This window comes from Diadema antillarum, unplaced genomic scaffold (assembly GCF_040938485.1).
Source record: "Diadema antillarum isolate AM-2024a unplaced genomic scaffold, OU_Dant_1.0 seq00000364_RagTag, whole genome shotgun sequence".
Taxonomy (NCBI): domain Eukaryota; kingdom Metazoa; phylum Echinodermata; class Echinoidea; order Diadematoida; family Diadematidae; genus Diadema; species Diadema antillarum.
Window position 1 is genome coordinate 719,755 of NW_027271365.1, and position 13,160 is coordinate 732,914.

The 13,160-nt window shown below is 39.5% G+C and overlaps 1 protein-coding gene across 1 annotated transcript; it reads left to right on the forward strand.

Annotated features, from left to right (window-relative positions):
- The first annotated feature begins 2,263 nt into the window (after positions 1 to 2,263).
- On the forward strand, positions 2,264 to 4,875 carry LOC139731168 (uncharacterized). The gene is made up of 2 exons (XM_071642049.1): positions 2,264 to 2,532; positions 4,233 to 4,875. The coding sequence occupies exons 1-2, from the start codon at positions 2,264 to 2,266 to the stop codon at positions 4,873 to 4,875; spliced, it is 912 nt and encodes a 303-aa protein (XP_071498150.1).
- The last annotated feature ends 8,285 nt before the right edge of the window (positions 4,876 to 13,160 follow it).

The window sequence follows — 13,160 nt, forward strand, 5'->3', positions numbered from 1 at the left end:
AAAAAGAGCTAGTGTCGAATCTTGATTGCAGAGAGAGAGAGACAGACAGACAGACAGACAAACAAAGAATAGAAAATGCTTTCTGTTTATCAACCTCATAAGTCATGTGGAATACATAAGACATCATACATAAATTGTCTCTACGAGGCCAACCGAGTGATGATCCTTAATACCTTTGTATATTCAACCCAATCCCATGATTAGAAGCAACCTCAGTACCCGATGACGGTCCCACGACATGAATTATCAGGATGTCTTGTGGCATTTATCAAATATTTGTTAACATAATCTCATGTAAAGCATGGCACCATATAACATTGGAAAAATATTTATAGCGTAAGCACTTTCCAAAAGAAAGAAGAAACAACAAGGTCGGAAGGCATTGTCAAGTATTCAGCGAATGAAAGTATCCATAAAGTATATTTATATTTCCTAACATGTGGGTGTTTCTCCTTGTTTTCGCAGACATTTGACATTTTGTGATGTGATTTAATCATATGGTTTTTTTTCTGAAGTCCTTCCGCTTTTATCGACGTCTTAAAGCAGGCGAAACGTTCATTTTTTTATTTCTTTTTGTTAAACAGTGTAAAAATAAAGTATACGGTGGTGATTAAACCTGCACTTCCTGGTGTATTTTTATATTCTCCGTCTGTAAAATATTTGAGCTGCCCAATCTGGGAACAGGACACTCATGCCACGAATTCCATCATCATCAACAACAACAACAACAAAACCAAACAATTAAATCAAACGGGAAATACACTCAGATACCCAACATCAGAGGATATGCAGTTCTATGCTCTTTATCAAAGTCTACAGTAATTCACAAGGTTCTAATAAAAGCAAGATCAATCTAACATCCGGATTTCGAGTTGCAACATGCCTATTACCACTTTCGTCAACGACATTATTGGATTGAATTACTTAAATTACTTATCTCCAGTAACATCCGAAAAAAAACTAATAGATGCAAGTTCTGATTCATCCACATAAGGTTCAGTTAAGGAACAAAATCAAATCACTGCATGTGGACTAAGTTTGTCGGAATTGGTTAAGTTGTAAGATAGAATCACTGTATCTGGACTTACTGTTTTTATTCCGAGAACGGTTTCCCAGGGGTCCGATCTCGTATGCTTCATCAGCTCGTTTGATTTGGTGGCGTCCTTTGAATTGAAACCGGAAGTCCAGAGCCCCATTTCATAACAAGTTGATATGATAGCAGCTCTTGCTGGAATGGCAATTGTCATGGTAACGACAAGAATCCAGCTTCCTGATTGGCTATTGCTATAGGAAGTTGCCATTCCAGCAAGAGTTGCAAACCTAACATCTTTTATGAAATGGCGCCCAGATGCAGCAATTCAATTTCATCACTTAATTAATTCCGACAAACTAGTGCACAAAATAATGTGCATTTCTGTGAAACTCTTTGGCAAATTTGATTTAATGCAAGCTCACAAAAGACTAGGGTTTAGTGTGATACATTTAAAGTGCAGAGTACATTTAAACAAATCTTACCCAGAGCTTCATTTTTTACGAAGACCCGATCATGAAATGAACTCATTTTAGATATTTGCCAAGCCTTATCATACCTATAATTTATAATCTATATAATCTATGCCTATAATCTAACCATTATCTTGCATGCATGCAGGAAATAACAATAAACTATATCACGAAATTAAAGATTCATTGTAATTGTAATAGGAGGGGCCCGATTTGCATTTTATTCTCGCATTCGATTTCACTCAAACGCACTCCAGGATAACCATGCCCCTTCCCAGTTACACTTCTGGATTTGCAGATGCATATCACACACACACACACACACACACACACACACACACACACACACACACACATATATATATATATATATATATATATATATATATATATATATAGATATATATATATAATATATATATATATATATATATATAATGTACTGTAAAATATGTATGTTTACATAATATCTATATGATCATATCTCATTATAAGTAGTCGTGTACACATATTGTTTGAGATTGTTTGGTCAAAAATTTTAGCGCTTTGTACTTTGCGCTATGAATTTGCTCTTTGTTCGACCCTATTATCACTTCTAAATACTGTAGGTCTTTGTGAGCCAAAGATAACCTCTTCTTCGTGATAAGGGCAAGAGGAGAGACATTGCCACTTTGAGTTAGTAGATCTGCGCTGCTCAGTAAGGTCTCATTGCATGCTGACATGACAGGAGCTTATTCTCTTGAAGGAAGAAGGTGTAAAGATGGCGTCTGACCCAACTCCCGTTCGCATTGTCCTCTGGTGCCTCCCGAGGACGATCTCCACGGCGCTTATCAAATGTCTCAGCGCCATTGAGGGACTCGAAGTCTGGTTCGAGCCACTCTGTTACAGTGCATTGGCGGCAAGCTTGTATAAGATCGCCTCCGGTCGGGACGCACCACTGGTGTACGAAGGCAACGAGGAGGCGATCGCTTCGGCTGCGGAGATTCTCTCCAGCGTCATCGGCTCAAAGGTCGAGGCAGATCGTATTGCGTAGGTTGATCGAAAGCTTTTTTCTGACAACATACATTCATTGCACTGTAAATTATGTTTTGCATATATTGTGCAATCTCATGACTTGACACAAATCATGTGATACACAGATATCTATTTTGGCTCTAGACAGCTATTTACTCGGAAGTAATTCTATCAGGACACTATGAAAAAGTTTCAATTCACTCATTTTTTATTTTCATTTCCGAACAATATACATCCATGGATAACATAAGCGTCAAAATAATGGTATATTTCTTGTAACATTTAGAATCAGTAGAAATAAATCTTGTTACATAAGGACTTGATGGAAATAAAATTTGATGGGCTGCTAAAGAGTATAGTGTTTCAGTCCTTTCAACACACTTCGTGTATTTTTGCATGATTGCACACACTTCACACACACACACACACACACGCTTTTTATTGAACTTATTCAATTACTTTCATCAGATACAAAGACAATGGTAGCGTAATTTGGACACAAATAACGAAAGAATTATATCCACGCACACTCACGCACACGTACATGACTCACAAACTGAATCGCGCACATACACACACACATATTTGTAAATGCGTAATTGCGTTGATCGGCCCATCAGTTTATAAAGTTGGCTTTTTATAACTCGAGGATTAACTTCAAAATGAAGTGTGTAATCAGGCCCCATACTGCATGTTCCGGGTCAGATGTGGCTTCAGATTTCCAACGTTTTGATGATTTCTTTTTCTTTTTAATAATGAGAAACCTCTTATGAATATGAAAAAACATATAATTCTAAGAGGAATTTAAAGTTTATTTGATGAAGATTGGCTTTGAAATGGCTAAGATATCCAAAACAAAGCGATCCTATCAAAAAGGTGACAACCACCTTTTATTAGAATCGATTTGTTTTACTTTGTTTTTGGATATCCCAGTCATTTCAAAAGCGAATCTCATCAAGTAAACTTTGAATTCCTCTTAGAATTATATGCCCTTTAACATTTCATAAAGTGGTTTAGTATCTCGCGAAAAATTCAAAAGCTGAATCCTCACCTCAACCAATAGGCCTACTTTGCCATCCCTTTAAATATTGTAGTTACCACAGTTACAACTGAATAATTTACAGCTGAAAGGTTGTTGACTATGTAGAAATTAGTATGTATAATATACCATCGAATAATTCTTTAGCATTTATAGTTAGATTCAAACTATAGATTGACCACCTTGTTCTCTATGTTTGCAATATTCAATATATTGTGCTACCTACCTGAATATCATATATTATTTTTATTTTGCTACATTTGATGTATTTTTCATTGAGATATATGAAACTACATTGACATGAAATGAATGAAATATACACTATATAGCAATGACTACGTATGGCGATGGGCCTACACTGCCCTTCACAACAGTACTAGCATTCAGAATTTCTTCCTGCCTTTGCCATAATGAAATTGAATTGCAGCACAAAAGCAATGTCCATGCTGATGCGACTCTGGATAATATGCTATTCTGATTATCGCTTTTGATATGGAGAGATGCACTGAAGTATATTGTATGGAACATGAATGACACCGACGTATAGAGCTTAATAGCGGTACCCCCGAAGGACTGTGGAATCGATATGAATCTCCAAAGTTCATTTGAATTAATGAAGGCCTGTCCTAACTGCCTGTGATTTTTTTCTTCTTCTTGCCCTCTGTCTTGTCTCTAGATATGCAACTGTAAAGAAAGAATTAGAATCGGCCAGTGGAAAGTATGTCTTGATTAAAGATATGGCGTTTGCAGTGCGGGATGATTCAACTCGTGCCTATATCCCAGCCGGCTTCAGGCATGTGTTTCTCGTCCGTCATCCTGTGAGGGCGTATTCGTCTTATCGTAAAGCTTGTCTGAAGATGGCCAAGCGTCTCAAGTCTGAAGAAGAAGTAGACGATCTGTCTTTCGACGTGGAGATCGAAGATATTGCCCTCCCGTCGAAAACGTTTTACGAGGACTTGCATTCTCTGTGGAAATACGTGCGCGAGTCAGGCCTCGATCCGGAGCCGATTGTTCTCGACGCTGACGATCTGCTGGCGAGACCTACCGAAGTGTTGTCGAAGTTTTGCCGACTGGTTGGGCTCCCCTATTCGGACTCCTTGCTCCGGTGGGATTCGTCAACAGCCGTAGCCGACTCATGGAAGGCACCCGGAGAGGCGGTGGCGAAAGATTTCGTCACCATGTACGAAACAGCTATGAAGAGTAGCTGTTTCATGCCACTTTCCAAGCTCATCCCACGTGACCAGCTACCCGCCGACGTGGTACGACTTTCTGACGCGTCGATGAAATTCTACCAAAAGCTTCTAAAGAGTAAACTGTAACTTTACTACTCCAAAAGAACTCTTTTCTACAAGAACCCTCCCCCTGCACACACACACACACACACACACACACACACACACACACACACACTCGCCCCCCATCCACACACACACAATTCATGACAGGGTTTTAGTTCAGTTTCTGACGTATATTGGGGAATCATATTACGGTACTCCTTTAATTTTATATTGTTCACGTAGAAGTAGTGTCTTGCCCTTTGAAATGATTTTTTCACGGCCTGCCTCACCCATGGAAAGTATGCCAGCAAATCCTTTTGCGCGCTTCCATTTATCAGGTTGTATTCGGACTACAATCTTTTACATGCAGTTAGGACGTGACTTACCTCAGAAAGACATAGAATGTAATAATTACTTGTAACGTTATGTCATTAGCGAGTTGAGGAATTGTGTACTAACAGCTTCATTTTAGAATGAAATGTTATGGAATTATCTCTTTATTTACCTTATAGTATTGTACTTGTGTACAATTGTAGGTATTGTAATATCACACATTGATAAAGATTCTTGAAGCGTTCTTATCCAGCGTTGATATGGGATTGTTCTTATCCAGCGTTGATATGGGAACGTGGCGTCCCGCCACGTTCCCATACAGAGCCATTATTTATTAAACATGAGATTTTGAAAATTAAAGATTTGCATTTTTTCAACTTGGTCAGTTTATGTTTAATTACAATGTAAATGCACTTCCCAGTATTTTTAATTCAATGTTCCCACGGAACCAGTCTTTTCATGATTATCCCACTAGACAATCTAATGAGTTTCATTTACCCCTCCTGAGAACTTTATTGGCTCAGAACTCACTGAGCTGTGAAATAAAAAATTCCCCATCTTTGTATTCTTTTAAGCGCAAGTTGAAACTTTTTAAATTAAATCCTCCCTGATATGTTTTTTTCCATAAACAGCTATAGTTTTTTGTTAACCTCAGGGTTCATCATCCACCCACCAATCATTCAAACACTGAATTCATTATTACGTAAAGAAGTAGCCATTACAATCCTTGCTCAGCTGCATGCAGCACCAACTCTATGAAGCACATTCTCTACCATCCTCTGTTCCATTTCCCTTGTTCAGCGTGTAGGTATTCTCTCATTCTCTCTTTTTTTTTCTTTCGATCCTTCCATACTTTTCATCTATTCTGGCAAGTTGTGTCATGTTGTTGTGTTTCTTCTGTTTTGTCCCGTCCTGTCGTATATTATATTCGTCACAAGTGTTTGTAAATAAGTGATTCATAGGTTTTATGAGTGGTTCACAATCTACAAGCTTTGCTTTTTAGTGGACCTCTCTATTCTTTCTTCCTTTTTTTTTTCAACTGAAGCATGACTTTGTATTATTTTTTTTTTGCCAGTATGCGCTCCTATGTTTATTGATACCATTTATCAATTAAGACAAATGTTCTTTGTTTATGATGTAAAATTTGATCTATCTTGTGTTATGTTTTTGTTGAAAAAGAGAAAAGACGAAGAATGAGAATAAATGAATTGAATTGAATTGAATTGAATTGAATTGAATTGAATCCAGCGTTGACAGCTAGTGAATAAACAAAACGTTTGAAGACTTCCTGACATTTGAATTGATTTCCCCATATCCTCAATATTCTCTGATGTAATATCTTTTCACATTCATTGAATTCAAATTGTGGTTGGGGAAAATCCTCCGTCATGAGAGCGTTTACAACGTGAGAATATGAACAAGTAAACAAACGAGTGGTTATGATTGCTGTGCATTCAACCTATTTTTTTTTTTCGATGACGCCTTACATCCAGAGAAATTGTGAGTTCCTCGTATACAGGTAAGGCAGTGACGGGAGATCTAAGTCCTCTTTTTGCTGTTAATAAACATATACTCTACGAAAAAAAGACCTTTTCGTCAACAGCCAGAAAATGCATTTTACGGCAATGTCAATATTTAAAACGGGATCACGTAAAATGGCATTTTTTTTTGTTGCCTTTTACGACATGAAAATAGCGGACGCTTTTCATTTGACATAATGAGCATTTTCTTGTTACTTGTGAATCTGAGAGTTAATATTTCTAGATACATTCAAGACACTTGTAAAACGAGCGAGTGTAAACCTTCTAGAGCACAATATGGCCTTCTGCTAGTTTTTGGTGATATAATTTCCCTCCAACTGGTGGTCGAGACCAAATAGGCCTACTCAGTCATTCAGGAGCAAATCTACTTTGTTTCGAACATACAATTCTATACTAAATGGTCACTTGTTCATTTCCATTCACTTATGGACATTTTTTTTTCACGGTATAAAAGCTCAATCAGCTTCTACAGTGGACTCCAGTTATAACGAAGTTCTTGGGACCGGCAGTTCTCTTTCCTTATATCGAAATTTTGTTATAACGGAATAAATAAACAATAAAAAAACATACAGTAGATATTGTTGTGGCCTGAAAATTTCCTTCGGTGTAACCGGAATTTCTTTATAATCGTGTTTGGTATAACGGGAGTAGGCCTACACTGCAGTAAAAGGCTGTTTTTCAGAGGGGCCGTGCCACAGTGTATGTCAGAGATGCCAAATTCAGAGAAGGATTTTTCATTAATATTATTGAACAATGTAAACTCGGGTGAACATTGTTTATGTAATGAAAATCATTTTAACAGAAACAAGGACACATAACAACAAATGATACAAATGATACTACTGCATTAACACAACTTAATTCAAATGGAAAATGCAAATACATTCCGATCCATTATTTGCTAAATATCCCCACGATTTTACAAAATAAGAATTTGTATTCTTTTTTTAACTTGTCAGTTTATGTTTAATTTCAACGCAAAAGCACTTCCCAGTACTTTCAATTCAATGTTCCCACGGAACCATTTTTTTTTTTCATAATTATCCCACTAGGCAATCTAATGAGTTTCATTTACCCCTCCTGAGAACTTTATTGGCTCAGAATATATTTATGTACACAGGCCCTAGATTCTGGAATTCATTAAGCTGTGGAAAAAAAAAATCTACGTCTTTGTATTCTTTTCAGCGCAAGCTGATTTTTTTTTTTCTGTTAAACCCTCTCTAATATCTTCTTTTTTATCAGCTAGGTCTCATCAACTTTAGGGTTCATCATCCATCAATCTATTAATTAATCAATCAATCACTGAATTCATCATTATGTAATGAAATAGCCACCATAATCCTTGCACCGCTGTGTGCAGCCACCAGCTGTCTAATGCTAGAGTCACACACGGCCGGATCACAGAACGGATTTGATCCGGGTGAAAATGAGCCGGATTAGTCCCGCGTCCCGGAATGGAGGGCAATTTGTGTTACAGCCACACACGGCCGGATTTCGAACCAGGTCCATGAGGAATTAAAACCGTATTGACTCGTATCGAACCGTATAAAAATCAGCTTTAAAATCCTTAAAGGTGCAGTTTACCTTTGGGAGCAGTAATTTACAAAATATTCAAAATATAATTTTTTATGCCTATGTGTAGGTCAGTTGTATCACAAAACTTGCAATAAAGCCTAAGATATAAGGAGATATCACTATTTTTCTCATTAAACCATAACTGTAGACGGTTTAGTCTGGAAACATTTAAATCATAACTTTCGTTCACACTTTGTACATTTAACAACACTTAACATCTATTAAACTGGTTCAAATTTTTACATTGTTTGTTTCTATCCCTAACTCACATTTTAGAATTATTTTGAAGCACTAATGCTGGGTTTTTGTTTCATCAGCAAATGGTAGATTATGCCTTTAACTGAATCCATTTCGACCCCTATCGACCCTTGTCAACCCGCTTCGACCCGTACCGACCCGGTTATAAACCTTGTCATCATCCGTTGCAGGAAGGCAATGCGGTATACGGCAAAGGTCCATACGGGTTTTACGCTGCGGGTTGCAGCGGGTCGATGCGAGTCAATGCGGTTCGAACCGGGTCAATGCGGATATCAATACGGAATTGAAATCCGTGAGGAAATTTTGAACATGACCAAAAATCTTTCACCGCCGTATCGTAGCCCCCGGAATCGATCAGGAATTGACACGGGTTACGATGCGGGTCAATGCGGGTCTCTACGGCTCGAACCGGGTCGATGCGGTTTTAATTCCTTATGGACCCGGTACGAAATCCGGCCGTGTTTATAGCATTAAGCACCTCCTCAATTCCCTCTTCCGTTTCCTTCAGCGTGTAGGCATTATCTTTTTTCTTTCTTTCCTTCCATTCCTTCCATCATTCTTTTCTGTCAAGTCGTGCCATGTTGTTGTTGTGTTTCTCCCGTTTTGTTCCGTTTTTTCTTTAATTACATCGGTGCTAAGTATTTGCATATAGGTATTTCATCAGATTTTTTTTGAGTGATTCACAATATACAAGCTTGCTTTTTAGTGGACCTCTCAATTTCTTTTTTTTTCTTTCTCAACTGAAGCATAACTTTGTTTTTTTTTTTTGCCAGTATGCATGCATATTTTCATCTGTATCATTTATCCGTTGCAAAGTCGAATGTATTATGTTCATGATATAATTCCTGATTTATTCTGTGTTATGTTTTGTTGGAAAAAGAAGAATGACAAATAAATGAATTGAATTGAACGCAAATGATATCCTAAGCATGTGAATCAATTTTGATAAAAAGGGCCCTTTATATACATGTATATATATATATATATACATATATATATACATATATATAGCTATATATATAGTATATATACATATACATATATATATATATATATATATATATATAGTATATATATATATATATATATATATATATATACATGCATAATGCTATCAGTTGCCCCCATGCCCGTGAAAATATGTTACTGAACAAACAAAATGATAATGACATATTGTTATTGCTTTTATGATTATGTTAACCAAAAAAAAAAACTTTTCAAGTAAGACATGAGCTGTTCTAAAACTGCAGTTTGAACTTATTCCTTCTAAGTCAATAATGGTTAAATATTGTTCCATTAAGCAACTGCATCTCTGTACTCTATTCTTCTATTCCCGTAATTAGTAATCACACCAGACCTGGGATACAACATTGTAATCGGATTGTTAAGCCTTAGAACTGGCCGTTGTTGGAACATATACATGAAGTCAATATGAATATGCAGGAGGATCATTTACGTTTATCATTATAGCAATTTCTTATCCTCTTACTAATTGTTACACACACATGAACAGCTAAATATGAACGCACATGAGTGCGTTTATACACGAGTGTGGGTACTGAGAGAGAGGGAGAGAGAGAGAGGGGTGATATACGAACTGTTTAAAGGGATGGTATTTTGGTTGAGGTGATGATTCAGCTTTTTCACTTCTTGCGAGAAACTTAGAAACCACTTTATGAAATGTTAAAGAGCATACGATTCTAAGAGAAATTCAAAGTTTATCTAATGAAAATCGGTTTTGAAATGGCTGAGATATCCAGAAACAAAGACAAGCAAAGCGACCTGTAGCAGCTCAACTTTTCTCCAGTTTCTCTCCTTCACAATCTCTCTCTCACCGCTTCGACCTCTCCGTCTTTCCCACTCTCTCTCCTCCTCTCTCCGTGGGTCATTTATCCTCCCCGCTGGTTCTCTTCAAAACAATTCAAAGGTAACCGCTTGTCAACACTGACCACTTGTTTCACTGTCTGATACCAGAGGGGTGAGTCACCTCTCTGCTGTTCTACATGTATAAATACCGACTGCTCTTTGTGTAAAAATGCAGAGTGTGTTACAATTTCATCATGAGCGACTTGCTCAGACAACTCGCCTCGGCAGGGCCTCAATAAAACCTCATCTACAATGTACGCTCGGAGTGGTCGATGTCTTCATTTCCTATAGTGTATTCGACCTTAATTAATTAGTGAGTAGGTGTTGCTACCACTACCACCATCATCAATACCAATCACTAAACTGGTGACCCCGTATTACGAACAACAACGCAGCAATCATGACTGACACGACATCAACTCCAACCACGCCCGAGCTTGCCTCAACAATGGCTGCCAACACTACTGCCTTTCTGCACCTTGAGATGGATATTCCTCATCACCTAAGTCCATCTCCCCTTTCTCGGAGCCGATTTTCTGCATCACTGTAATCTGCTTTTCGACATGCACCACTCAACTTTGCATCAGCGGGATCGCTCCTTTTTCTCGTCACCGGCCCGCTGCCACATCACGACATGCACTCGACCAGCCCGCGGCCGGCCACTCCCTAGAGCGACTCCCCGACTCAACTGGTTCTCTAAACCATGTTACGCTTACTGCCGGGGAAATTCATTGCACCCATGACGAACTGACATCTATTCGACGATTTCGACCCCGCCACTTACGCCGGCACTTACGCTCATCTTTTGCACGTCACAACGCAGTTGATGCGACGACATCGCCTGCCACGCCAACAGCAATCATCTTCGAACATGCCATCGCGACGAGCACGCTGCATGTTTTTACCCGCCACGATGCCGCCCGGCCGCCGTCTACTTCACCCGCCGCACGCCTCGCCTCGACGGTTCCTTCGGCAGGCACGCACGATCGACATCCACGACCGCCTAATCGCCGCACTGACACCGACACCTGCCAGCATCGACCGGCCTTCAACCACACGACGCCATTCAAATCGCTTGACCTTTCGATACGATACGATACGAATCGCTCAACATCTGTTGCTTCGACACAATATGACACGCCGCGATATGAATCGCTCGAACTCTCGCTACGACACGACACACCGCGATACGAATCGCTCAACTCTCGCAACGCCACGATACGACTCGACATCGCCGACCGTTGCCTCATCGACCGCCACGAACTTTCGATCGCCCTCCGCCGAATTTTGGCTCGACCTCGAACACATCACGCATCGGCTTCTACCGGCACGAATCGCTGCTGCCGCTGGCCATATCGCGCTTGCCAACTACATTGTATCAACACGACATCTCCAGGCGACTCACTGTCCTGTCGAGAGACCGTTGATAGCTGACAATCTGACATCGACATCGACCATCCGCTCACCCCGACTCTCGTCCACGCCACATACGTCCTACTGACTACAGTTAGTCTTCGTCAACCGCGATAGCCGGACATTACCCGAGCACGTTATAATCGCAAGCGATAAAAAGACTCAGTCATACACAGGACATTCGTGTTGGACACTCATTTCACTGCGTGTTTCGTGATTACTTTATCATGTCTGTCAAGTAAGCATCACCTTGCACATTTCAATTGTACTCTGATCTAAATTTCTATGTTGCCTTTCGATATGCGATAACACGGTTTATAAACACTGCCTATACAACGACACGCGTCAAACTGCCAGTGATTATTTTTGTATCGTCATCTTGAAGCGAAAACATGTAAATTGACAGAATTATTGTGTGCCAATTCCAATGGTTCATACGTTTACCAAATCCCATGTATTTTAACTGTACACAACGCATACAGTTCGACAAGTTCATTGCTTTGAAACGTCCAGCATATAATATAATTGACATTTGTTCCGTTCGCATTTCTCGAACCATGTTCACCTTGGCATTGTCATGTATACGATTACATAGCGCGTTTCATGCCTTACAACGGTTCACGAAATTTAACATTTGAACAAATGTTAGCATGTACGTTTTCCAAACCATTCTGTACATTTTGTAATTTCTACGTGTGCTCTAGCCTCGCTGCATACATTTACATTTTCTATCGTTCCCATCTCTCTTTTCCACCTTTCGAGAAGCTCACTAGGGGGGAGCTACTGTAGCAGCTCAACTTTTCTCCAGTTTCTCTCCTTCACAATCTCTCTCTCACCGCTTCGACCTCTCCGTCTTTCCCACTCTCTCTCCTCCTCTCTCCGTGGGTCATTTATCCTCCCCGCTGGTTCTCTTCAAAACAATTCAAAGGTAACCGCTTGTCAACACTGACCACTTGTTTCACTGTCTGATACCAGAGGGGTGAGTCACCTCTCTGCTGTTCTACATGTATAATACCGACTGCTCTTTGTGTAAAAATGTAGAGTGTGTTACAATTTCATCATGAGCGACTTGCTCAGACAACTCGCCTCGGCAGGGCCTCAATAAAACCTCATCTACAATGTACGCTCGGAGTGCTCGATGTCTTCATTTCCTATAGTGTATTCGACCTTAATTAATTAGTGAGTAGGTGTTGCTACCACTACCACCATCATCAATACCAATCACTAAACTGGTGACCCCGTATTACGAACAACAACGCAGCAATCATGACTGACACGACATCAACTCCAACCACGCCCGAGCTTGCCTCAACAATGGCTGCCAACACTACTGCCTTTCTG

What these genes read in the sequence shown, in the direction of transcription:
- LOC139731168 (XM_071642049.1), top strand. Translation starts at nt 2,264, where the DNA reads ATGGCGTCTGACCCAACTCCCGTTCGCATTGTCCTCTGGTGCCTCCCG. An exon ending in GTCGAGGCAGATCGTATTGC is followed by an intron (nt 2,533 to 4,232) that starts GTAGGTTGATCG and finishes TCTTGTCTCTAG; the next exon opens with ATATGCAACTGTAAAGAAAG.